We start from the raw sequence: 27,295 nt of genomic DNA, 5'->3' as shown, positions 1-27,295 counted from the left end.
GCTAGTAGCTTTTGAAACAGCCCTGACAGATGCGGTGTTGTTATCCTGCACCCCCTTAACTTCCACTGTGATGCGTCTCTGAAGACGTGTCTGTATCCCAAAATCCGACATCTCTGTTTTAATGTAGTCATCTCTGGGACGGGATAGAACGGAGGTTTCAGAAACTGCAGAGAAAGAGACAGGCAGAAAGTACATTCATTCTCTGAGTTTCTTAGGGAATGCTGCTTTTAGAAGTCGATCAGTCATCTTATAACCAAGGAAGAATCCCTTAGGTCTGTGGGCTTTAGGATTCACCATTCAGAAGCTTTAGTTTTGCTCGGAGAGACTATTCAGTGACTGTCTTCCCAGTAACCATCTGTAGTTTCTCACCATACTTTCTCAAGTTCATCAATTATCAAACTTTGGCTCATGGAGACCTTCTTTACTTTTTTTTTTTTTTTTTTTTTTTTTTAAAGATTTTATTTATTTATCCGACAGAGAGAAATCACAAGTAGATAGAGAGGCAGGCAGAGAGAGAGAGAGAGGGAAGCAGGCTCCCCGCTGAGAGCCCGATGCGGGACTCGATCCCAGGACTCCGAGATCATGACCTGAGCCGAAAGCAGCGGCCCAACCCACTGAGCCACCCAGGCGCCCGACCTTCTTTACTTTTGATTGGCACAAATAGTTCCCAGCTTTTTTGCTTTTGTAGTGTTGAAACAAACATCCTGGTATTTAAAGAGTGTGTATTTGTGTGTGTTGGCAGTAAATTTTTAGCATTAAGTTACTGGCTTAATTTGTTCAATTTTGTTCTTGAAGTATAACTTACAGAAAAATTACACAAATCATAGCTATATAAATGGTACAACCTGGGATGTCTGGGTGGCTCAGTTGGTTCAGTATCTGCCTTCAGCTCAGGTCATGATCCCAGTGTCCTGGGATTGAGTCCCTTGCCAGGTTCCTTGCTCAGCGGGGAGCCTGCTTCTCCCTCTGCCTGCTGCTCCCCCTGCTTGTGCTTGCTCTCTCTCTCTGACAAATAAATAAATAAATAAATAAATATCCTTAAAAAAAAGAGAGAGAGAGTACACCTTCACAATTGGTATCCATATATGTGCCTGCCCCCCCCCCTCTCTCTGACAAATAAATAAATAAATAAATATCCTTTATAAGAAAAAAAAAAGTACACTTTCACAATTGGTACCCATATAAAGACTGAAAATTTCCAGTACCCTGGAAGCCTCTTTCATACCCTTCCCAATCACAACTGCCTCCCTCCTCCCCAGAGTAAACAGTATCCTGATTTCTAACATCATGAAGTTGTTTTGCCATTTTACAAACTTTGAAGTATTTTAAATGGAGACATGCATGTCATTTTTAGGGGCCTGGCTTTTATCCCCCTCCTCATATGTGCTGGGATTCATCTGTGCTGTTATCATAGCAGTAGTTCATTTTACTTAATTGCTATTCAGTATCATTGTATACCACACTTATTTATTCATTCATTCTAATTGCATTGCTTGCAATGCCATCTTTATTGTTAACCAAGTATCTGTATACAAGGGTCTGTTTCTAGGTTCTTCATTCTGTTTCATTGATATGTTTGTCCATACTTGTACCAAAGCTTTTCTGTCTTCTGTGTGACTTAATTATTATCTTTATATATGTAATAATATATATTAAAATATATTATAAGAATTATAACTATATGTGTGTATATGTATGAGCTATATAATTGGCTTATTATAGCTGTATAACAATACACCTTAATATCTAGTAGAGTAAGTCCCTCACTTTGTTCTTTTTAAGATTATTTTGATTCTTCTTTTTTTTTTTTTTTAAAGATTTTATTTATTTATTTGACAGAGATCACAAGTAGGCAGAGAGGCAGGCAGAGAGAGAGAGAGAGAGAGAGAGAGAGAAGCAGGCTTCCTGCGGAGCAGAGAGCCCGATGCAGGGCTCGATCCCAGGACCCTGAGATCATGACCCGAGCCGAAGGCAGCAGCCCAAACCACTGAGCCACCCAGGCGCCCCTATTTTGATTATTCTTGGCTCTGTGCATTTCTATGTAACTTGCAATCAGCTTAAAATCACCTCTTCCCCCCTGCCCAAAAATGTGTGCTAGAATTGGGGCAACTGGGTGGCTGAGTGGGTTAAAACCTCTGCCTTCGGCTCAGGTCATGGTCCCAGGGTCCTGAGATCGAGCCCCACTTTGGGCTCTCTGCTCAGCAGGGACCCTGCTTCCCCCTCTCTATCTGCCTCTCTACCTACTTGTGATCTCTGTCAAATAAGTAAATAAATAAAATCTTTTTTTAAAAAAATGTATGCTAGAATTTTGATTGGAATTCCTTTGTTGAGGAGAATGAACATCCTTACTATATTGAATCTTCTAACCCCTGTAAGTGGTCTCTCTGTTTATTTGGTCTTTAATTTCTCTCAATAACGTTTTATAGTTTTCTGTGTAAAGATCTTATACATCTTGTGTTAGAATTATTCTTAGGTATCTAGTGGGGGTTTTTCGATGTTGTAAATGGTGTTATTTTTTAAAGTTATTTCCTTATTATTGCTTGTATTAAAACATAATTTTAAGGTTGCCTGGGTGGCTCAGCAGGTTAAGCGGCTGCCTTTGGCTCAGGTCATGATCCTAGGGTCCTGGGACCAAGTCCCACATCTGGCTCCCTGCTCAGCAGGGAACCTGCTTCTCCTTCTGCCTGCCACTCCCCCTGCTTTTGCACATGCTCTCTCTGAGTAAAAACAAATAAAATATTTAATATAAAATAAAGCAACCTAATTTTATATACTGAAAAGGGTAGGGCACCTGGGTGGCTCAGTTGGTTATGCAGCAGCCTTCAGCTCAGGTCATGATCCCAGAGTCCCTGTATCAAGTTCCACATCAGGCTCCCAGCTCCACGGGGAGTCTGCTTCTCCCTCTGATCTTTTCCCCTTTCATGCTCTCTCTCTCAAATAAATAAAATCTTTTTTTTTTTTTTTTAGATTTATTTATTTGACAGAGAGACACAAATGGAGAGAGGGAACAGAAGCAGGGGGAGTGGGAGAGGGAGAAGCAGGTTTCCCTCTGAGCAGGGACCTCCGATATGGGACTCGATCCCAGGACCCTGGGATCATGACCTGAGTTGAAGGCAGACACTTAATGACTGAGCCACCCAGGTGCCCCTCAAATAAATAAAATCTTAAAAAAAAAAGTGTAAGTTTTTTAATTATAAGATTTTATGAGGTTTAAAGTATATAACTTTATATATCATTTCATATTCCTTTTTTTTTTTTTAAATTTTATTTATTTATTTGACAGAGATCACAAGTAGGCAGAGAGGCAGGCAGAGAGAGAGAGGAGGAAGCAGGCTCCCCGCTGAGCAGAGAGCCCGATGCGGGACTCAATCCCAGGACCCTGAGATCATGACCTGAGCCAAAGGCAGTAGCTTAACCCACCGAGCCACCCAGGCGCCCTATTATTTCATATTCTAATATTCAAATTATTATGAGAATATAGGGGACATTTAGAGAAGTAAATTGGCAGGGGGGGGCACCTAGGTGGGTCAGTTAGGTAAGACTTTGGCTCAGGTCCTGGGATCAACCCCTGCATCAGGCTCCCTGCTCAGCAGGGAAACTGCTTCTCCCACTTCTCTCTGCTCGTGCTTTCTCTTGCTATCACTATCACTATTTCTCTCTCTCTCTTTCAGATAAGTAAAATTTTTAACAACAACAAAAAAAGAAAGAATAAAAACAAAAAGAAAAGAAAATTTGAAATAAATCTAAGATTTGTATTGGTGAAGATTTCAAAAGGATATCAGGAGGAGTCTGTTCCTGAATTGTGTGAATTCTCTGTTGGTTGCTTGAGAGAGATGCCCAGGGCTTGTTTTCTCTCTCAGCTAAAATGACTGGGGCTTGGAATGTTAGGATGCTTTTTTTCTACTTCAGATACTCTGAGGCCTCTCCAAGCCAGCCCACATTTGGGAGCACACAGGCAAATGTACAAGAGTTGAGACCAGAGTGAGTGGGAATTTCACTCAGTCCTTCAATGTTACCTGTTTTTAAACTAACATTCTAAAACTCACTGAGAATGAAGCAGTAAATCCATCCACCATCAGGCATTGCAAGTATCGTGAAGTGATGATGACACTGTTTCCTTAAATTCACAGTTGGCTTTTTTTCCCCCCAGGTCTATAAAGGAGAATTTCAGCTCCCTGAATTTCTTAAAGAAAAACCTCAGGTACTGTATCTGCTTCTGTTCTTAATGTGATAGATGGGCTCTTGTGTCAGAGGGATCTTTTTAAAGAGTACTGTGCTGGTGGTAAAAATTGGCCTCTGGTAGCTGTTGGTTTTAATTTGAGAGAGCTCAGTGTCAGTGTCTTAATTTGAGAGAGCTCAGTGTCAGTGTCTTCCAGAATTAAGGAACTACTTTATCGATAACTAAAATCTGATTGCTGGAGGTGTATAAACCATACAGTATTCCACATATAAGAAGCCTGGCAGGCAGGCTCCAAGATGGAGGAGGAATAGGAGACCTAAATGTCATCTGGTCCCAAGAATTCAGCTAGAGAGTTATCAAGCCATTCTGAACACCTACGAACACAACAGGAGATTTAAGAAAAGAATAGCAGCAACTCTATGAACAGAAAAATGACCACTTTCTGGAAGTCACAGTCTATCCCTTCATTGTATTTAACTTTTGTGTGTGTGTGTGTGTGTGTGTGTGTGTGTGTGTATGTATATATATATATATATATATATATATACATATATGTTTTTTTTTCTTTAAAATTTTGGGATGCAGATTCTTTTAACAGACCAAAATATACCCTAAATCTAGTGTATGGCTTTGTTCTATTAACCTGACTGATCATATTCTCCCCTTTTTTTAAACCTTTCTTTTTTTTTTAATCAACGTCTTATCAATTCCTTTTTAAAATTTTTTTCTAATTTTCATTTTTACAGTCCTATTCCATCCCTTCATTGTATTTACCCTTATTTTTCTATATATGTAAGTTTTCCTTTATTTAAAATTTTGGAGGCAGTTTCTTCTAACAGACCAAAATAATTCAAAAGCTAATGGGTGGCTCTGTCCTATTGACCAGCCAGACCTTTTTTTTTTTTTTTTTTTTTTTTTTAAATCCCCTGGTTCCAGATCTCTTCTGATTTGTTTAGTGTATATTTTTCTAGGGTCACTGTTACCCTTGTAGCATTTTGTTCTCTTGTTCATCTATTCTTTGGAGAAAATGACAAAAAGGAAAAACTCTCCTCAGGGGGGAAAAAAACAGTATTGACTGCCGAGGATCTAATCAACATGGACATTAATAAAATGTCGGAACTAGAGTTCAGAGTAATGATTATAAAGATACTAGTTGGGCTTGAAAAAAGCATAGAAGATACTAGAGAATCCCTTCCTGGATAAATAAAACTAACCACGTCGAAACAAAAAAGGCTATTAATGAAGTACAATAAAAAATGGAGGCTCCAACTGCTAGGATAAATGAGGCAGAAAAGAGAATTAGTGATATAGAAGACCAAATGATGGAGAATAAAGAAGCTGAGAAAAAGAGAGATAAACAACTATTGGATCACAAGGAGAGAATTAGAGAGATAAGTGATACCATAAAGTGAAACAATATTAGAATCGGGAAGAAGAGAGGGGGCAGAAGATATATTAGAGCAAATTATAGCAAAGAACCTCCCTAATTTGGGGAAGGAAACAGCCATCAAAATCCAAGAGGCACAGAGAATCCCTTCAAAATGAATAAAAAAGGTCAATACCCCAACATATATTAGTGCAACTTACAAATCTCAGAGACAGAGAAAATCCTGAAAGTAGTTTGGGACAAGGGGTTTGAAATCTACAAGAGGAGAAGCATTAGATTGGCAGCAGACCTCTCCACAAAGACCTGGCAGGCCAGAAAGGACTGGCATGATATATTCAAGGTAGTAAATGAGAGGAACATGTAGCTAAAACTACTATATCCAGCCAGGCTGTCATTGAAAATAGAAGGAGAGATAAAAAGCTTCCAGGACAAACAGAAACTAAGAGTTTGTGATCACCAAACCAGCCCCTATAAGAAATACTGAAAGTGGTCCTCTATGCAAAGAGAAAGCCCAAAAGTAACATAGACCAGGAAGAAACAGAGACAATATACCGTAACAGTCACCTTACAGGCAATACAGGGTACATATCTTTCAATAATTACTCTGAATTTAAATGGGCTAAATGCCCCAAGACACAGGATATCAGATTGGATAAAAGAGCAAGACCCATCATTACACTTCTGCAAGAGGCTCATTTTAGACCCAAAGACACCTCCAGATTTAAAATGAGGGGGTTGAATACCATTTATCATAGTAATGGCCATAAAAAGAAAGCTGGGGTGGCAGTCAAATTAGATTTTAAACCAAACACTGTAATAAGAGACAAGGAAGGACACTATATGATACTTAAAGGTTCTATCCAACAGGAAGATCTAACAGTTGTAAATATTTATGCACCTAACATGGGAGCAGCCAATTAATAACAAAGAAACACATCAATAATAATACAATAATAATAGGGACTTTAACACCCCCCCCCTCACTGAAATGGACAGATCATCTAAGCAAAAGATTAACAAGGAAATAAGGGCTTTGAATGACACGCTGGACCAGATGAACTTAACAGATACATTAAGAATATTCCATCCCAAAGCAACAACTATTCCTCTCTAGTGCACATGGAACATTCTCCAGAACAGATCACATCCTGGGACACAAATCAGGTCTCAAATGATACCAAAAGATGGGGATCATTCCCTGCATATTTTCAGATCACAGTGCTTCAGAACTAGAATTCAATCACAAAAGGAAAGTTGGAAAGAACTCAAATAGGTGGAGGTTAAAGAGCATCCTACTAAAAAATGAATGGCTCAACCAGGAAATTAAAGAATTTTTAAAATTCATGGAAACAAATGAAAATGAAAACACAACAGTTCAAAGTCTTTGAGATGCAGCAAAAGCGGTCCTGAGAGGAAGGAATATAGCAATACAAGCCTTTCTCAAGAAACAAGAAAGGTCTCAAGTACAAAACCTAACCCTACACCTAAAGGAGCTGGAGAAAGCATAGCAAAGAAAGCTGAAACTCAGCAGGGGAAGAGAAATAATAAAGATCAGAGTAGAAATCAATGAAATAGGAACCAAAAGAACAGTAGAACAGATTAATGAAACTAGATTAATGAAACTAATTAATGAAACTAGATTAATGAAACTAATGAGCTGGTTCTTTGAAAGGATTAATAAAATTGATAACCCCCTGGCCAGACTTATCAAAAAGAAAAGAGAAATGACCCAAATTATTAAAATCATGAATGAAAGAGGAGAGATCACAACCAACACTAAGAAATGCAAACAATTATGAGAACATATTATGAGCAAGTGTACACCAGCAAATTTGACAATCTGGAAGAATTGTATGCATTCCTAGAGACATATAAACGACCAAAACTGAACCAGGAAGAACAGATCCATAACCAATAAGGAGATTGAAACAGTCATCAAAAATCTCCCAAGAAACAAGAGCCCAGGGCCAGACGGCTTCCCAGGGAATTCTACCAAACATTTAAAGAAGAATTAATACCTATTCCTGAGAAGGAAAACCTCTAAACTCATTTTGAGTTTAGAGATTTACAGACCAATATCCCTGATAACATGGATGCAAAAATTGTCACCAAAATACTAGGTAATAGGATCCAACAGCACATTAATAGGATTATTCACTACAACCAAGTGGGATTTATTCCTGAGCTGCAAGGTTGGTTCAGCATCTGCAAATCAATCAGTGTCATACACTACATTAATAAAAGAAAGAACAAGAACCATATGATACTCTCAATAGATGGTGAAAAAGCATTTGACAGAGTACACCATCCTTTCTTGATCAAAACTCTTCACAGTGTAGGGATAGAGGGTACATACCTCAGTATCATCAAAGCCATCTTTAAGAAGCCACAGCAAATGTCATTCTCAAACTGAGAGCTTTCCCCTAAGGTCAGGAAGACCAAAGGAATGTCCACTATCACCACTGCTATTCTATATTGTGCTAGACGACCTAGCCTCAGCAATCAGACAACAAAAAGAAATTAAAGGCCTCTGAATCAGCAAAGAAGAAGCCAAATTCTCACTCTTTGCAAATGATATGCTACTTTACGTGGAAAACCCAAAAGACTCCATCCCCAAACTGCTAGAACTCATACAGGAATTCCGTAAAGTGTCAGGATATAAAATCAATGCACAGAAATCAGTTGCATTTCTCTACACCAAGAATAAGACAAAAGAATAAGAAATTAAGGAGCCAATCCCATTTACAGTTGCACCCAAAACCATAAGATACTTAAGAATAAATCTAATAAAAGAGACAAAGGATCTGTACTCAGAAAACTATAGAATACTCATGAAAGAATTGAGGAAGGCACAAAGAAATGGAAAAACGTTCCATGCTCATGGTTTGGAAGAACAAATATTGTTAAAATGTCTATACTGCTGAGAGCAACCTACATATTAATGCAATCCCTATCAAAATACTTTTGATTTTTTTCACATAAATTAAACAAATAATCCTAAAATTTGTATGGAACTAGAAAAGACCCCAAACAGCCAGAAGAAGATTGAAAAAGAAAAGGAAAGCTGGCAACATCACAATTCCGGACTTCAAGCTGTATTACAAAGCTGTAATCATCAAGATAGTATGGTATAGGCACAAAAATAGATGCATAGATCAATGGAACAGAATAAAGAGCCCAGAAATGGACCCTCAACTCTATGGTCAACTAATCTTCAACAAAGCAGGGAAGAATGTTCAATGGAAAAAAGGTTTCTTTACCAAATGGTGTTGGGAATATTAGACAGCCACATGCAGAAGACTGAAACTGGACCATTTCTTATACCACACACAAAAATGGACTCAAGGGCGCCTGGCTGGCTCAGTGGGTTAAGCTGCTGCCTTCAGCTCAGGTCATGATCTCAGGGTCCTGGGATCGAGTCCCACATCGGGCTCTCTGCTCGGCAGGGAGCCTGCTTCCTCCTCTCTCTCTGCCTGCCTCTCTTCCTGCCTCTCTGCCTACTTGTGATCTCTCTCTGTCAAATAAATAAATAAATCTTTAAAAAAAAAAAAAAAAAAAAAAAAAAAAAAAAAAATGGACTCAAAATGGATGAAAGACCTCAATGTGAGACCGGAAGCCATCAGAATCCTTGAGGAGAACACAAGCAGCAACCTCTTCAACCTATCACAGCAACTTCTTCCTAGAAACATTGCCAAAGGCAAGGGAACCAAGGGCAAAATGAAATATGGGTACTTCATCAAGATAAAAAGCTTTTGCACAGCAAAGAGAGCAGTTGACAGAACCAAAAGACAACCAACAGAATGGGAGGAGATATTTGCAAATGACATATCAGATAAAGGGCTAGTATCCAAAATCTATAAAGAGCTTATCAAATTCAAATAATCAAATAATCTAAGAAATAGGCAGAAGATACTAACAGACATTTCTGCAAAGAAGACATCCAGATGGCCAACAGACACATGGAAAAGTGCTCCACATCACTTGGCATCAGGGAAATACAAATCAAAACCTCAGTGAGAGAGCACCTCACACCAGTCAGAATGCTAAAATTAACAAGTCAGAAAATTACAGATCTTGGCGAAGATGCGGAGAAAGGGGAACACCTACACTGTTGGTGAGAATGCAAGCTTGTGTAGCCACTATGGAAAATAGTATGGAGGTTCCTCAAAATGTTGAAAATAGAGCAACCCTACGACCCAGCAATCATACTACTGGGAATTTGCTATCAGTAATTGGCTTGTAAATAGGAAATGAAGACTCAGCACTGAACTTGGTTTCTAAAATCATTCCAGATAAGGATTGGTGAGGGAGTCATACCTCCTCACAGACTCTGTGAGGTCGTGTTGCCTGAAGCGAGCCTGAACTGAGTGGGCTGGGCCCTCTAGGAGAAGCTGCATCTCACACCGGGGTTGAAGGCTCTGTCTTCTCAGATCCTTGTCCAATAACAGTCAGCCATTAGTAGTTGATATTAGTATTACTTGAGAATTTCATACTACTTCCAAGGCATATTCTTATTAGCGTATGTTCAATTTTAATCCTCCCATTCATTCATTTATTCAACAAATGTTTACTCAATTTCGGTCATGGGTGAGAAGTTGGAATGAGTCCTCAAGAGTCAGAGAGAAAAAAGGTCTTTTTAAGGAACTTCCGATCTCCCTTGAAGACTGATCAATTTTTACAGACAAGGGGGCCCTGGGCCTGGAGCCTGGGCTAGGCGTGATACCCCCAAAACCTGGATGGAGTCATGAATAAGCCATCAGTCACTTGTAGGGTGTGGCAGTTGGAGCCAGAGAATAATCCAAGAGGCAAGTCTTGAAGGAATGTCAGATCCAAAGACTGTTTTGCATAATAAGTTTGAAGGAATCAAGAAAGGAAATTTGAGTCTAAAATTAAAGGGATACCTCTGCTTCACAGCATACACAAAAATCATAGCCAGGCCAATTATAAACCTAAACGTTAAAGGCAAAAATAATAAAGTTTTTAGGAGACCACAAAGGAGAATATCTTCATGACCTTAAAAGGGAAGGATTTCTTAGATCATAGAAAACACTAATTGTTAATTTCAAAATGGATAATTTGGCGCCACTAAAATTGATAATATTTACTTATTAGAAAGCATCATAAAGAGTATAAAAGTATACCTTAAGTGGGATAAAATAATTTGAAACAAAGGATTCATTTGTAGACTGTAGAGGATTTCTACAAATCTATCAGAAAAAAAATTGCACAAAAGCCTTACTAGGACTTTAAGCCCCTTAGTATGGTTAGTTTAATGCATCCCACACGCAAATACTTAGAAAAAGGCTGTAAAAGACTTTTATTTAACTTATAATAAATTAGAAAATTGAAACTCACAGAACCCTCAGGTTTGGTATAGCTAAAGTGGCTCACAGAACTCAGCGAAGTGCCGTATTTACAGTTTTATTATAAAGGACACAAATCAGGATCAGCCAAATGAAGAGACAGGGCTATGAGGTTCCCAGACACAGAGCTGTGCCCATTCCCCACGAATCAGGGTACTTCTCCCCCTCAGCAGCACACCTGTGCCTTCACTGAACTGCAGCACCCGCAGTTTTTTATTGGGATCTAATCACATAGACATGATTGATTGAATCATTGACTATGTAGTTGAAGTCATTCCCGGTCATCCGCTACCCCAAGGCTGGGCTGACTCAGTCCCAAGTCTCTAACCACAGGTGTGATCTTTGTGTGACCAGCCTCCATCCTGAGTTATCTCATTTTGTAGCTTAAACTCCAGTATGATCCAAGCAGCTCCTGAATAATGAAGATATTCCCTTTACCCAGGAAAATCCAAGAATTTAGAGTCTCCCTACCAGGAACTAGAGACAGGCCAGTCAGGTTCTTTATTATATAGTTGTAGCAGACTGAGTTCATTGGAAAATCTGTGATCAGAGCTGACAGGCTATCCCTGATATTTCCAAGGTCTTTTAAAATATCGTTTGCTTCCTTTGACAGACTGAGGAAGTGGAGTAGCAGAGCCAGGAACCTCTTCCATACATGAGGTGAGAGTTGGGGGACATTCTTTGGTCTTTGGGTTTCCCTGCTTAAGCTCTCTTAGGAGGCAGTATGGCTGGAGTAGAGAACACAGCTCTGGAGTCCGTTGGCCGAGTTGGAATCTGGGCTCTGTGGCATTGAACAATTGGCTTCTCTGTGTCTTAGCTTCCTCATCTGCAAAACGAGGACAATATTAGTAAGAGAGTAGTAGTAAGAATTGAGCATAATAATGTCTACAAAAAGCTTGGCACCTAGTAAGCACTCAAACAGTGTTAGTTTTTATTTTTAATATGAGGAGGAGTATAAGATACTAAGATATTTTAGCTGAAAGAAATCTAGAGACCATTAATCCCAATAACCTGTTTGCAGATAAGGAAACTGAGCGGGTTATTTGTCAAAGTGACATCGCGGGAAGGTGAAAGCTTCTTCCACCACCCTGTGCTGCTTCTGTGCATGCTGGATGTGCAAATGTTTTTGCAGTAGTATTTTTGGAAATTGGTCAAGTCTGTGCTTGCTGGTTTTAATGTACGATGAGATCTTATGTTGGTAACCTATATTGTCTCTTGTAGGTGGGGGCTACAGTTGGGCTAGGCCAGCCATACCTATCAGTCCCCTTTATATCTGAGTATCATCAGGTACATGTCCAGGGACACCAGCCAATTAGTGGAAAAGCTGGTTTCTGAACCCAGACCTCCTAACATTGCTTCTCAGAGCTCATGCCCCTTTCCCACACGTCCTTAAGATTCTGTTTTGTTCTGAATGATGTGGTAATGCCTTAGATCATTTGGAACTTGAAAAACTTTTTAAAAAAACTTTTTTCTTATAGTTTTGCTTGCTGTTTTATTTTATTTTATATAATAACAATGTATTGACTGCATACTCTGTTCAAGGCATAGAATATCAAGCATTTTATATATGTAATATATAAATGCCATACACATGGGTGCCTGGGTGGCTTAGTCATTAAGTGTCTGCCTTTGGCTCAGGTCATAATTTTGGGGTCCCGGGATTGAACCCCACATTGGGCTCCCTGCTCTGTGGGAGGTCTGCATCTCCCTCCCCTGCTCCCCCTGCTTAAGTTCCCTCTCTTGCTGTGTCTCTAGGTCAAATAAAGAAATAAAATCTTTTTTTTGAATGACATATTATATGACACACTGTAATATATAATATTATATTCATATATGTACATATATGAGTGAATTCTTTCAAGGTTCAAACCACTCTGGCAAGTAGGTGGTATTATCCCTGTTGTACTGATGAGAAAATGAAGACTGAATGATTTGAGTAAGATTTTTATGACTTGCTGGGTTAGTGGATAATAGAATGAAAAAGCACATGAACACGGCTATGCCATGTCAAGATCATGGAAGACTGAGCTAATAATAATAGGTTTCAAGATTTATGACTACCTTTTTGCTAAGGAGGAAATGCTAGGTGCTAGACACACACTCTGTAGACGTATGTAGCAGCAGCAATCACACCTCTTATAGATAACTTCCGTCCACGAAATGCACACACAGGGACCCGCCTATCGAATACTTTACAAGATGGAATATAGTGTCCATGGACTCGGCCTTTGAGTTGCCTCGACAGCATCACTGCAGCTCCATATGCTTGTTGCGGCCTGTAGGGGCCGCCTGCGGTGAGAGAAGGACTGGGAAGAAGCAAGGAAGGCGACGGAGCATCTCCGGGAGGACAGTGCTTCTGAGGCAGCTGCTCTCGGAACCGGCTGTCCTCCTCACTGTCTGCCTGGCTGATGCCAGGACCCCAGCCGGGAAGGAGGCAGCGTGGTGCGGGGAGAACAAAGTGTGACTCCGCGCTTGTAACCGAGCTCTGTTTGTCTGCCCCAGGGAAGACTGCCGCCTTTCAACAGGAGGGAGATTCTAGGACTGGCTGTCCCCCGTTGAGATGAGCAGAGCGCGGCCCGCATCTCCCGCTCACTTGCCAGCCTCCTTCTACTGAGAGCGTGCGCTGCCCGTGCTCATCTGGGCCTTCCCGAGTGATCTGCTTCCCCGTGCGGCCCTCCTGATCCCCATGGCGCGCACGGCCGCTGCATAGGAAGCCCAGAGGGAGCATGTGCTTTCTGCTAAAACTGCTCTGGTCCTCTTTTCTGACCAGATTCCAAACTTGTTTTAAGGGGAGGGTTTTAAATGGAATTCTCTAAGCAAAACTGGGCAGTTTCATCTTGGGATAGGTTATCTGTACATGTTCTAATGTTTTGTAGAACACTTCCTGTTTAAATGTATTGATGTGGATAATATTAAATATCTTAATTATTTAAATAATTCATTGTATTGTTTTTGAGAAGTTGAGGAATTACCGTATACATTTACAACTTAATGACTTTTGTATTTTATTTTTCAAAATAAAAGCTTTAAATGTGCAAAGCATTCTGGTGGTTTACATGTTTTCATTACTGTGACTTAAGAGAAGCAGTAAGACCTTATCAGATGGTGACTGATAAACCGGAGTTTCTTCAGTTGGCTCTATTGTAGATAATTCCTTCTCTGCATCATAGCTTCAATTAAGTTTTTTTATTTTAATCCCGGTGTAGTTAACACACAGTGTTATATTAGCTTCAGGTGTACAGTATGGCAATTCGGTACTTCCTACGATGCCCAGTGCTCATTGCAAGGGCTCTCCTTGATCTCTGTCACAGTTCATCCCTCCCCCATCTCCGTCTCTCTCCCCTCCGGTAACCGTCAGTTTGTTCTCTAGAGTTAAGAGTCTGTTTTTTGGGGGCACCTGGGTGGCTCAGTGGGTTAAGCCTCTGTCTTCAGCTCAGGTCATGATCTCAGGGTCCTGGGATCGAGTCCCGCATCGGGCTCTCTGCTCAGCAGGGAGCCTGCTTCCTCCTCTCTCTCTCTACCTGCTTCTCTGCCTACTTGTGACCTCTGTCTGTCAAATAAATAAATAAAATCTTTAAAAAAAAAAAAAGAGTCTGTTTTTTGGTTTGTTGCTCTTTTTTTTCTTCATTCATTCGTTTGTTTCTTAAATTCCACACAGGAGTGGAATTACGTGGTATTTGTCTTTCTCTGACTTTGCTTAGCATTCTGCTCTCTAGCTCCATCCATGTTGTTGCAAATGGCAGGAGATCATTTTTTATAGCCAAGTAATATTCCATTGTTAGTGTGTGTGTGCCACATCTTCCTTATCCATTCATCAGTTGATGGATACTTGGACTATTTCCATAATTTGGCTATTGTAAAGAATGCTGCTGTAAACATTTGGGTGCATGTATCCTTTTGAATTAGTGTTTTTGTATTCTTTGGGTACATACCCAGTAGTGTAATTATTGGGTTCATACTATTTTTTTAACTATTTTTATTAACTTTTATTTGTGGTATTATTTGCCCCAGGGGTACAGGTCTTTGAATCACCGGGCTTACACATTCTACAGCACTCATCATAGCACATACCCTCCCCAATGCCATAACCCAGCCACCCTCTCCATAACCCCCCCACCCACCGGCAACCCTCAGTTTGTTTTGTGAGATTAAGAGTCTTATGATTTGTCTCCCTCCTGATCCCATCTTGTTTATTTTTTTCCTTTCCCTACCCCCACAACCCCTCTCCCTGCCTCTCAAATTCCTCATATCAGAGAAATAATATGATAGTTGTCTTTCTCTGATTGACTTATTTCACTCAGCATAATACCCTCCAGTTCCAGCAATGCTGTTGCAAATGGCAAGATTTCATTTCTTTTGATGGCTTCATAGTATTCCTCTGTGTGTGTGTGTGTGTGTGTGTGTGTGTGTGTATCAAATCTTCTTTATTGGGCTCATACTATTTTTAACTTTTTGAGGAACCTCCATACTGTTTCCCGCAGTAGCTGCACCAGTTTGCGTTCCGACCAACAGTGTACAAGGGTTCCTTTTCCTTTTCCTCCACATCCTCCCCAACACTTGTCATTTCTTGTTTTTTATTTTAGCTGTTCTGACAGGTGTGAGGTGAGATCTCATTGTGGTTTTATTTTGCATTCCTCTGATGATGTGTGGTGTTAAGCATCTTTTCACTTATCAGTTCGCTATCTGTATGTCTTTGGAGAAATGTCTGTTCTTGTCTCCTGCCCATTTTAATTGAATTATTTGTTTTTTGGGTGTTGAGTTGTATCAGTTCTTTATATATTTTGGATACTAACCCTTTGTCAGATATGTCATTTGCAAATACCTGTTCCCATTCTGAGGTTGCCTTTTAGATTCGTTGTTTTCTTTGCTGTGCAGAAGTTTTTTATTTTGATGAAGTCCCAATAGTTTATTTTTGCTTTTATTTCCCTTGCTTCATGAGACATATCTTGAAAAATGTTACAACTAATGTCAGAGAAATTCCTGCCTGTGTTCTCATCTAGGGTTTTTATGATTTCAGGTCTCACATTTAGGTCTTTTTTTTTTTTTTTCCACATTTAGGTCTTTAATGCATTTTGAGTTTATTTTTGTGTATTGTGTAAGAAAGTGACTCAGTTTCATTCTTTTGCACGTGGCAAGTTTTCCCAGCACCACTTATTGAAGAGACTTTTTCCCATTGATGCAATTCTTTCCTCCTTTGTTGAAGATTGACATGCATCTTAACATCTTAAGATTTGGCTGTATTTTATTTCATAAAGACTTGCTATCATCCATTTGTCTCAAATCTTGTTCTGTTTCATGCCTACATATTACATTTAAGGACAAGTTTCTGTTCCCAGCTGTTTCCTGGAAGTCATTGTTCTACAATACAGAATGACCAGATAATAATAGTAATTTCTATTTATTGAGTGTCTTCTTATGTGTGTGAGGCACCAAACAAGATGTTTTATGTGTTTTCTTATACCTGGCCTCAGAATTCTGCATCTTCTGGTCTTACCCATCAGCAAATAATATTTTCTACCTAGTCACTCAAGCCAGAAACCCAAGAGTCTTTTCTTCCCCTTTTTTCCCCATGTACAAGATCTTTGATTCTACCTTTAAAATATTTCTTGAGGGGCACCTGGGTGGCTCAGTGGGTTGAGTCTCTGTGTTCGGCTCGGGTCGTGATCTCAGCTCTCCTGGGATTGAGCCCTGCATCAGGCTCTCTGCTCAGCGGGGAGCCTACTCCCTGCCACACCCCCCCCCCCCCCGTCTCTCTGCCTATTTGTGATCTCTGTCGAATAAATGAATAAAATAAATAATAATAATAAATAAAAATAAAATGAGTAAAATCTTAAAAATATCTGTGTGTATGTATATATATATATATATATATATATATATATTTCTTGAAGCCATCTATTTCACTTCAGCTCCACTGCCCCCACTGTAACGTAAGACAGTACCATCTGTTACCAGACTGTTGCCGTAGAGAGTCTCCTAGATAATATCCCTTCCCTACTCCCCCCCCAGTTCTGTTTAGCACGCAGCAGAGTAATAGTTTTACAATGCGCATATAGTTATCCTTCCCCCTTCGCCTCTCTCTCAGAATAGAATCCATGTTAACTGCCATGACCCAGCCACCACCCTTCTCTCTGCCTCCCCCACCTCACCCCTTATGTTCTAGGGTTCTTTGCATCTCCTGGAAACACACCAAACTTTTCCTGCCTTTGCACATACTATTCCTCTCTCTGGAATGTTCTTCCCTTTGCTCTTTGCCTCAGGCCTCCTTTGCAGGTCTGGTCTCCATAAACTCCATTTCCTCAGAGAGACTTTTCCTGGCCCCTTGAACGAAAAAGTAGATGCCCTTCCTGCCTCTCTTCTTCACGGTATCACCTTATCAGACTTTGCAGTTTTTAATCTGTTGACTTTTTTTTTTTTTTTTTTTTTTTTTTAAATTTCTCAGTCTCCTGTACTGAGAGGTAAGTTCCTGGAAGATAGAGACTGTATCTTTTCTTGTCCCTTTGTGTATCTCTGACACCTAGCAAAGTGCCTGGCACATTCCAGGAACCCAGGAAAATACTTGGTAAATTATCAATTCTCCCAGAAACCTCTGGCATGTCATTTTACAGATGAGAAAACAGGCTCAGCTGGATCAATCCCTTAGACAAGGCCCCTCAGGCAGTGCCATCATGGTGAGCAGCACTTCAGTCCAAGCCTGACTTCAACATCCCTCTTTCCAGTCCACTTGCCCAGGCCTCTCCCCTTCAGTTGGAAATGAATACTGCTGCCGAATCAATCCTTTGTTCAAAGCCTTCTTTGATTCTCTGCTGCCTAACACATTGCCACTAAACCGTCCTGCCTCCACAATGTGACCTCACCACTTCCTCGCGTACGGTACGCCTCCTGCCTTCACTCCTTGCTTCTTCCAGATGCCTACAAACCCGCTCCCCTCCACCTGGGAAATCCCAGCCTCGTGAAGGGCTCGGCTGTATTCAGTGCCGTTTTCTCCTATACAACTGCTGCAGCCTCCCAATAGTAACAAAGTCCGCTTCAGCTTAATGTAATCATGATTTGTTTACTACCTGTGTTATTCTTACATCATTAACTTTGTAGGGAGGAGGTCACATACTCCTCTAGAGCCTATCTGAATGGGAGAGGAGGACTTTTTTTTTTTTTAAGATTTTATTTGATAGACAGGGACCACAGGTAGGCAGAGAGGCAGGCAGAGAGGAGGGGTGGGGAAAGCAGGCTCCCCGCTGAGCAGAGAGCTCTACACCGCCAAAGGGCTTGATCCCAGAACCCTGAGATCATGACCCAAGCCAAAGGCAGAGGCTTAACCCATTGAGCCACTTAGGCACCCCAAAGGGGTGTTTTTTTGTTTTTTTTTTTTTTAAACCATAACGCAGCCTGTCTCCAGGATTGGCCCCAAAGAAGACTGGATTTGTATTCCCCACACCTGCCCACCCTAGAGATTCCGGTGTTAGCGGTGGGCATGCATGGGAAAAGGGCAGAGAACCACGGCACAGAATGGCTGACTGGGGGAAAAAGAAAACGACAGCGTAACTGGCCTGAAGAAACAGATGCTGTGCTATTTCCATCCGTGCTGACATTCCTTCTTTCACAAAGCTTGCTTTCTTTCTGGCCCAAGCACATTTCTTTTGCACCCTATGAAGAAAAGTGTTTGTTTCTTGTTGACCTCCTCAATCACATGTATGAAGATGACCGTCTATGAGATGTTGTGATTTGGTGAAATCAAATGGCGCTTCTGTTAACCAGATGAAAGATGGTTGGAGTAAAATTTAAAAGGAGGTAACAAGAAGGGACCAGGTAGACATATGCCCTCTGACTGACTATCCGAGAACTTCCCGGAGCCAGCCTAGCCATTGGCCATAGCAAGTGAACCCACAAGGCCAGAGAGAGGCTGGTGTCCTTGGAGGCCACAGGAAGAGCTTGGAGAGAGCATCAGCCATGAAAATCATTGAATTTAAAAATGAGAGGAAAAAAAAGAACCCTCAGTAATCCCTTAATCAAGCAATCCATCTAGTAATATTTAATCAAGAACTTGTCATGGTCCAGGCCCTGCGCTAACCATTTTATATGTTTAAAATAATTTAATTCTCATAATTACCATCTGAAGTATGTACTATGATGGCCTCCATTTTACAAACATTGGCTTGGGGGTAAAGCAAGGAGTACAGCTAGTGACAGTCAGGATTCAAACATAGGCACCCTGGCTGCGGAGCCAACACCTTAACCAATACCCTGCATCTCGATAATCTTTATACTAGAATAGAAGCTTGCCGTTAGCATTGATCGCAACTGTTTAAGTACCTCCCTTGTACTTAGTAATTTGCTGGGTATAGTTGGGTGGTGTGCCAGAAAGTACAGGCAGAGGACTGCCTTTAGGAATTTATGGTCTTGGTAAAAATCAAGGAAAATGCCCATAAAACAATTATTTCAGGTTCTAACAAAATTTATGTAGTATCATCTACCAAAACCTGGCTAGTCGGTGATATATAAGTAATGGTCTAGGCAAGATTCCATTCAGTGTTACAGCCAAATCTGTATTTCTAGAGGAACTGTAGATCATGGAGCTGTCTGGTCTTTCCTCCAGAGGTCCATATTTTCAGCATTGAGTTCCCTTTCCTGCTCGTCACTACCCACTGCCGTCTTCCGCAGAGACTCTAGGTCTTTGTGTGAAGCAAAGCGCTCCCTTCTTAGCTATTCTGAATTGGGCAAAAGAGGTAAGTTTTATTCATTTTGTGTTGAAATCCTAACAAAGCTGTTCATTATTTGAGTATTGGGCTGTGTGTGTGTGTGTGAGAGTGAGAGTAGTTTTGTTACAGATAAAAATAAATGACTTTGATTCTTCCTTTGGAGCTTATTATTACTGAAGACCCAAAATTGAATCATTTTCACAATAAAACCACTATTTTTGTTCTTATGTGTTATAAAAATGATTTTAAGGCCTTACCTGAGAAAGCCTAAAATGCCCCCTACTGGTCGAACATGGAATGACTGCTGAACGTAGGAAAAAGTTTTCGAGCTGAAAACAAAAAAGGAAATACTTCTCGCATGTGCGCAAAGCTTTCTGTAAGAAACTGTCATTACAGTAGTTTATGGAAATAAAAAAGCTTAAGAAATCTAGCAAAAGGGCATGCTGGTTAAATGAATCGTGGTATATCCACATAATAGAACTGAGCTAATAAATATAGAAAAACATTTAATAACATGGAAAAACACAAAAACACTCATGTTACATTAAGTGAAAACTTGAGATCACAAAGCTCTTTATTATGATCCCATTTTTATTACTTAAAGGATAGGTAGGAAACTAAATAGAATAGCTAAATTGGTAAACTCAAAGGACGTGTTCCAAAATATTAAGTGTTATGTCTTGTGGTGGAATTGTGGAGATGCTTGTTTTTGTCTTTCTGCTTAACTCAGTTTTCCAAACATGCTATGATCATAAACAATGAATTATTATTACATTCTTAGATATCATTAATTTATGAAAAAGAGACATGGAAATTATTTACAGGAAAGGTTTCAGAACATCAGTGGAATGGACAGCTTCATGTGATGCCATTTCAATAGTGATTTATTTCAGTCTACATATTTTCCGAGAATGTCACCATCTCGAAATACTATTTTGAGGCCTCCATATCCTGGGAGAAGAATTTTATCTCCCAACTTTCAGGCTAATTGGTTGAATCTCTCCACATTTTCCTTTAGAGCCTGATCAACAGCTACTACTGTTGCCTACAATACTTTCTCTGAGATTTTTCTGGAAGCAAATGCTTTTTTTTTTGGTTACAGTTTTGGCTGCACTCCTTGCAACTAAACTTAAAGAGGGTAAGAAAACTTTCTCAATGGCTGTCCTGCAGTGACTGGCTGCCACAGTGCCTACTCTGCTCTCATGCTGCCACCACAAGGAGAACCCCCAAAACAATACTTTTTTTAAAGAAATAAGAGACCAAACCGCCTAATCCTACAGGTAAAAAAGAAACAGAAAATTGGGGTCTTGAGTAGTATTGCAACTTAGCCCAAACTACACATCTAGTTAGGCTTAACAGTGACTTTCAGTTCATTCGTTTTCTAGTAAGTCTCATGTATCCAGCCTTCAGATGGTTAGGAATATTAATAAACTGAAGACATGGCTATTTGTTGTTCTTCACAAATAAATAACTGAGACTTGAATCAGAAATGAAGCAGGCTATCAGCCATTTGGATGTTTGGACGGAGCACATTTGAAAAGATCACAATGCATTTGGATGCATTTATTTAACTTACATGGGGCTGGCAAGTTAGAGCCAGTGAGGCAAGTCTGGCCACATGTGCTGTGTATGTCTTGTCTGTGGCTGCTTTCTCCCTACAGCTGCAGGCTGAGTAGAGACAAACTATACGGTCTGCCAAGATGAAAATATTCCTCTGTGTCCCTTAATAGAAAAAATACACAAACCCCTGCTCTTAGAGATTATTTTAATCCTATCCTGCCTCAGGATATTTAAATATTTCATTACACCTTAATGTCTCTAGCCAACCAAAGGGGCTCTCGGCCAGCAATTCCAAGAAATGTCAGAACAAACATCAGAGCCAAACCCAACAAAGTCTCTGAGCGGGTTGGGATGCCTAGGAAGACAAAGAATGTAGAATGGAGGAGAGGCCCCCAAAAAAGGCAACAGCAGGAGACAGGGTGCGTTTTCTCAGGTGCAGGGTTGTGTTTCCCCTAAATTCTTTTTCTACTTGCTAGAATCATATGGAGGTCATAGATATTTAAGCTGGGAAGTGCTTAACCCTGAAATGAAAGGCCAGAGAAAATGCCACACGAAGTGGGCATGAGGTGGGAGAACTGGGGACGTGGCTCCATTACGTTCACCCACTGGATTTAACCAAAACGCTTCCAGAGGTGACTGGAACCAGCCTCACTTAGAGACATAAGATACAAGAAAGTAACATGCAGTAGTAGGTAGGACAATGACGGACCCTCAAACCACATTCATGAAACACCATTTTCATGGAATTCTAGATGTTATTTTTACATTTGTTGCATGTTATTTTTGTTTTAATTATAACTAATAAGTGAAAATATAAACAACATTCATTAAAAGCCTATACGTAAAGAGCTTGGGATGAGAGTCCTTCAGGGCCCATGTCATCTTGCACGGTGATGTCCACGGTCACCAGTGTGAACCCAAAACCAAAGAGTATTCCCTTAGTGTTCACTCCTAGGACTTCTTACAGCTTGACGGGAGCTCCTTCCCACCAGCCCAGTGATGGCATTCTGGAATTCCCTACCTCTTTGATATTAATAACAGCAATACTAATACTAATATAATATATATATCAAATATATATAATATAAACCCTATGTACTAATAATACCAATAAAATACAAGAGGAAAAAGTATATGGTGATAATAATTTGAATGTGATCACTGCACAAATTTCTTTTGGCATTCATCTATTGAGTTCCTGTGTGACGTGCATTGTACCGGACCTTGAGAGATATAGTAAGACAATAAAACAGATGCCTCCACTCTGCTTTTTGACATCCAGGAAGGTATAAACCAGGAAGTCTGCTACAGCCACAGCAAAAAGGAAAAGTTTCAACTCCTCCACATTTGAGCTTGCTTCCCAAAAGGGAAAGAATCATGGCCTCCAAATCAGTGTTCACTTTCCCTCTCCACATGTCAAGCGCACTGATCTTCTTGGTGAAAATTAGGTCATGTGTGGAATCCAGGATACAAGGTACTCTGGGAAAAGTAGCTTTTACATTTCAAGCTTCTACCATTCAGTGAGGCACACTTGAGAGGGACCAGAAAAGCAGTAAGAGAGCCAGTGTGAACATTGGTCACATTTTTCCAAGCAGATGATAGGAAGAGAAGCCCAGGCAAAGGAATAGAGGTGGGTAATGAATGGGGTGCACCAGAGGCTGGGGGAGCGCTGAGCTGGATTGAGAGCAAGTGGGCCATTAGCCAAGGTTTTGTGCCTTGGGAAGCTGTTGGCAAACAAGACTATTGGCCTTGTTTCTCAAGGCTGGGAGAGCAAGGGAAAGCCAACCTTCTAACTCCCTCCTCTCAGTCATGGTATTTCTCCCTTCGTGTACAATGGATAAGAAACAAGGAGTTGAGCGAGAATTGGGGGAAATAAGAGGATGGAAACATTTGGTGGGAAGATGCTGAGTCAGGTTTTGAACAGATTCAGTCTGAATTGCCCTTAGGGACATCCAGTTAGAGATGTGAAGCAGTTTTATGTAAGATAAGGATATGAAGTTCAGGAGAAACAACTGGGTTGGAAATTTAAATTTGAGGAACTTTAACATATAGACGGTGGTTGAAACCATGGGAGTGGACAGAATCACCTTGAGAGTGTATGTAAAACAAGAAAGAAGAAAGCCAAGTGCTAATTCCAGGATGCAACAGCTCTGAAGAGGTGAAGGGTGAATGAACCATACAAAGGAGATGGGAAAGAGAGAGGAGAGACAGAAGAGGCTCATGAAATTCAAAGGAGGAAGAAGGAGTTTTAAGAGAGAAACTGGCCAACAGGGGCATGCTTCAGAGAGTTCAAGAAGGACAGATCGTTGGGCTTGGCGATTAGGAGGCCACTCTGATCTTGGGGACAGCAGTTTCAGTGAGGGTGAGAAGTCTACCTCGCGATGGGAATAAGGAAGTGGAGGAAGCAGCGAGGACTCTTGTCAGGATACTGGCTACGAAGAGACGGAGAAAGGTGTGCAGCCTAGAGAAGGATGCAGTGCTGAAGAAGAATTTGTATTTATTATGCTGGGAGAAGCTGGCACATAAATATAGCCTGTAGCAAAAGAAACGATGTAGAAGCGGAGACTGAAAATTCAGGAGAAAAAAGGGCTACCGGATGGAGCAAGTGCAATCCTGGAAAAGTCAGAGCCTGCTTTGGAGACTAAGCCTCAAACCCAGAGAAGAGGGTTAACGCGCAAGGGAAATGGTAGGAAGTGCAGGGAGTTCTTTAGGCCTGATAGCCTCACTGCTCTATGTAGTAAAAGCCAGACTGCCATTTGCTGGAAGGAGGAGCGATTTCCTGGGGTGCAGAGGGATCTTGGAGAGAATAATCAGATTGGAAATAGAAGAGGAAGCTGACTTAGATATTGACTGGTTTTACTGCGGTAAGCCTTTTGCCACTCAGACAAATAGTCAATCACTGTACACCAGAAACCAGTATAATGTTATATGTCAATTACATCTCAATTTTTTAAAAAAGCGAGAGCCGACTCGAAAAGAGCATGGACAGATGGCCCCGTGGCACTGTTAATCATGCATTTATAGGGTACCAGCTCACATGGTGATGGCACTCACCCAGAAGCAGAGCATGGAAGGCTGATGGGTTAATCTGGTGGACTTTGTCAGGTGCTGGAAGGGGAACACACAAAGGCATTCCTCAGGGAGATGCTTAGATACACAGGCCCTGGGTAGGCCAGGGGAGAAGACAAAACGTCAGGCTCCCAGCTCAGCCGGGAGCCTGCTTGAGATTCTCTCTCCTTCGCCCCCTGCCCCCGCCCCCCATTCTCTCTCTCTCTAAAATAAATAGATCTTGAAAAAAAATAAAGTCTAAAAACAGCTAAAATTAAACTGCATTGCTTAGAGATGTAGACGAGAGTGGTCAAGCCTGGAAAACAAGGAAAGGGCTGTCAGAAAAGTGAGGATGATGGTGACCTCTGGGAGAACGGAGGTGACCTCTGGGAGAACGGACGTGACCTCTGGGAGAACGGAGGTGACCTCTGGGAGAATGGACGTGATCCTCCGGAGGGAGGCCCCTGGAGCACGTGGGGCTGGCGCTGTCCGGCTCTCGACGGAGCTTCTGCTTTACACTCGCTCTTCACTACACACATACGGTTTTGCGTTTTTGTGTCGTGACTCCCCAGGAAAGAGAAGGCGGCACGGACTGATCCCGTATTTAGGAGGGGGCAGGGGTCCGGGGCGAGTCCGGACACGACCGCGCGCGGCGCTCGAGCTCGCGTTCGGCGCGTCTCCTCGGGAGACCCGGGCAGGAGCGGCGGCCGCTCGCGTCGGGCTTGCCGCTTGGTTTGCCCTCGGAGACGTGACCCCGGGGTCCGCACGGGCCTCTGCTCCTCACCCCGTCCCTCCCGACGGAGCCTCTCCCCGCGGCGCTCCGGTGGCCGGGCCCGGACGCCGCCGCCCGCCGACGGCCCTGCGGTGCGGGAAGGCGGCCCGGCCCTTCCCGCTCGTTGCGCAGGGCCCCGCCCGGGCCGCGGCCCCCGGAGCCCCGCCGCGCACGCGGGAGGACCGGAAACCCCGTTCCCGCGGGAAGCCCCGCCGCACGGCGGAGCGGGCAGGCGTGGTGGCCGCGGGCCTCCCTGCGTCCTGGGCCCCCGGGCCGCCCTCTCACCGCTCCGCGCGGCCCTGCTTCCGGAGCCGGAGCCGCCCCGCCAGCCGTCGGTCCCGCGGCCTTCCCGGGCGGATTCCCGGGGCGGAACTCGGTTTCTCCGCGTCCGCGCTCTCCCTTCCCTGGTTCCTCCCGACTCACCCCGACGCGCGGGGAGCCCAGGCTCGGCCCCGCGGGCCCCGCGCTCCTCCGGCACCTCGGCGGCCGCCGCCCCCCCTCCCCTCCCGCACCTCAGCCGACTCCGCACCCTCGCGCCTCACCCTCCGCGTCCTCCCGCACCGCACACCCCATTGGCCTCCGCCCCTTGCCGCCGCGCCCTCCCGCGCCTCCACCGCGGCGGCCCGCTCTCCCCGCCCCTGACTTCCCCGGCCCTCAGCGCCGCCCACAGACCCACGACCGGGCTGCGGGCCCCGCCTGCTCTCTCCAGCAAGGAGGCGCCGACCCCGACGCGGGCACCACCCTCGGAGCCAACGAGGAGAGCCCGCGTAGACGCGGCGGCCGCGCGCGCACCCGCCCTGCGCGCCGGACGAGAGGGGCGGGCGGAGAGGGCGCGTCCGCTGGCCTGACGACCTATCAGGGCAGGGCGGGCCCGCAGCCCGGCTCCCAGTGGCCACTCAGGCGCAGGCCGACGCGCTGCCTGCTCTCGGACTGGACGAGCTTCCTGCCAATCAGAGGCGGAGCAAGAGGCGCGTCGGCCAATAGCGGGAGGCGGCCGGGTCAGGCCGGTGCCCGGCGGTGCGCGCGGTGGTCGGCGAGCCGCTCGGCGCGGAGGGAGTGGCCGCCCCCGGGCCCCCGCACCCCGCGCCCTCGGCCCCCCGGGCCCGCCCCTCGGCCGCGCCGCGTCATGCCCGGCGCCGCTCGGCGCTAGTGTCCGGGCCGCCGCCGCCCGCCCGCAGCCGCGCCCACTGTGCAGAGCCAGAGGGATGGTGGCAGTCACGGGGCGGGAGCCAGACAGCCGTCGCGCGGACGGTGCCATGTCCAGCTCCGACGCCGAGGACGACTTCGTGGAGCCGGCCACTCCGACGGCCACGCAGGCGGGGCACGCGCTGCCCCTGCTGCCCCAGGAGGTACCGGGGCCGGGGCGTGGGGAGGGGCGCAGGGGAGAAGCCGGGGCCCCGCAGAGCTGACCGCGGGGAGAGCTGACCGCGGGGCGTGAGCGGGGCTCGGCTGGGGTCCGAGGCCGGGCCGAGGGCGGCGCCCGAGGAGCTGCGCCTGCTCCCCCCGCCCCGGCCCAGCCCCCGCTCCCGGAATTCACGGGCCGCACCCCGCGGCCGGTCCTTAGAGCGACGGGGCCGGGGCCGGGGGAGGGCCGGGCGCCCCGAGAGCGGAGCGTCTGTCGGAAAGCCAGGAGGCGGCCCTCGCGGCGCCCAGACCTGCTGCCCCGCTGGCCGGTGCAGAGACGCGGCCCGCGGATCGGCGTGTCCGCCTCCGCCCGCCGGCCGCGGGGCTTTCCTCCCGCCCCCGTGCCGGGGCCCCTCCTGGCTGCGTGTGGGAGCCTCGGGGCGGGGAGAGGGAAGGTGGGGCCTCGCGGCGCGGCCGGACGGGACGTGGAGGAGCTGCGGCGGCGCTGCGGGAGGGAGGCCGGGGCGCGTGCAGGCCCGGGAGGGGGACAGCTCCGGGGCGCGGGCCGGGGCGGGGGTGGCGGGTCCCCTCGGGACTGGAGGCTGCGCTCGCAGCATCCCGAAACGCCCGTGCCCACGAGCCAAACCCTGCGGGCGTCTTCGCCCCCGGGGAAGGAAAGGCCGCGGCGGGGTCGTCTCTTGGGCACCGTCGCCGGGCGTGGTCTGCGAGCGGGAGCGCCGGACCCGCGCCAGGCCCGCTGCGGGCTGTGGGGTCCGCACGCTGCTGGACCGCTCCCCTCGGCGCCCCGGTCTTCAGCTCCACGGAGCCAACCCGCGGCCTGGCAGGAGATGCCCTTGGAAGAGGCCCGAGAGCTCCAGAAGTGTGGAGTCCGTTATCCCGCCGCAGCGCGTCCTGGGCGCAGGGGCTGCGGAGCGCGTAGAAGGC

General features: G+C 44.3%; 3 protein-coding genes across 13 annotated transcripts in view; 2 read left to right on the top strand and 1 right to left on the bottom strand.

Moving 5' to 3' along the window:
- TPST1 (tyrosylprotein sulfotransferase 1) overlaps window positions 1–13,972 on the top strand; it is a 105,574-nt gene extending 91,602 nt beyond the window's left edge. For all 3 annotated transcript variants that reach the window (XM_059155254.1, XM_059155255.1, XM_059155256.1), the window contains 3 exons: window positions 4,151–4,201; window positions 11,544–11,590; window positions 13,433–13,972. In XM_059155254.1, coding sequence (XP_059011237.1) covers window positions 4,151–4,201; window positions 11,544–11,561 — 69 coding nt within the window. In that variant the 3' untranslated portion in view covers window positions 11,562–11,590; window positions 13,433–13,972. The remainder of the gene's footprint in view (window positions 1–4,150; window positions 4,202–11,543; window positions 11,591–13,432) is intronic.
- On the bottom strand, window positions 10,934–26,134 carry LOC131819406 (rRNA 2'-O-methyltransferase fibrillarin-like). The gene is made up of 3 exons (XM_059154463.1): window positions 26,012–26,134; window positions 25,430–25,803; window positions 10,934–11,756 (listed from the first exon to the last, which is right to left on the bottom strand). The coding sequence occupies exons 1-3, from the start codon at window positions 26,132–26,134 to the stop codon at window positions 11,753–11,755; spliced, it is 501 nt and encodes a 166-aa protein (XP_059010446.1). The 3' UTR covers window positions 10,934–11,752.
- KCTD7 (potassium channel tetramerization domain containing 7) overlaps window positions 26,018–27,295 on the top strand; it is a 13,560-nt gene continuing 12,282 nt past the window's right edge. For 6 of the 9 annotated variants that reach the window (XR_009349355.1, XR_009349353.1, XR_009349354.1 and 3 more), the window contains exon 1: window positions 26,020–26,355. Coding sequence is in view for 3 of the 9 variants with exons in the window: in XM_059155258.1 (XP_059011241.1) it covers window positions 26,212–26,355 (144 nt within the window). In the remaining 6 variants the exon portion in view is untranslated. Of the gene's footprint in view, window positions 26,356–27,295 lie in introns of all 9 variants that reach the window. The other 3 variants (XR_009349350.1, XR_009349351.1, XM_059155257.1) reach the window with 2 other exon arrangements.

Source organism: Mustela lutreola, chromosome 17, assembly GCF_030435805.1.
Source record: "Mustela lutreola isolate mMusLut2 chromosome 17, mMusLut2.pri, whole genome shotgun sequence".
Taxonomy (NCBI): Eukaryota; Metazoa; Chordata; class Mammalia; order Carnivora; family Mustelidae; genus Mustela; species Mustela lutreola.
The sequence above is the reverse complement of the archived record's forward strand: the minus strand, read 5'-3'. Positions and strand labels throughout refer to the sequence as shown.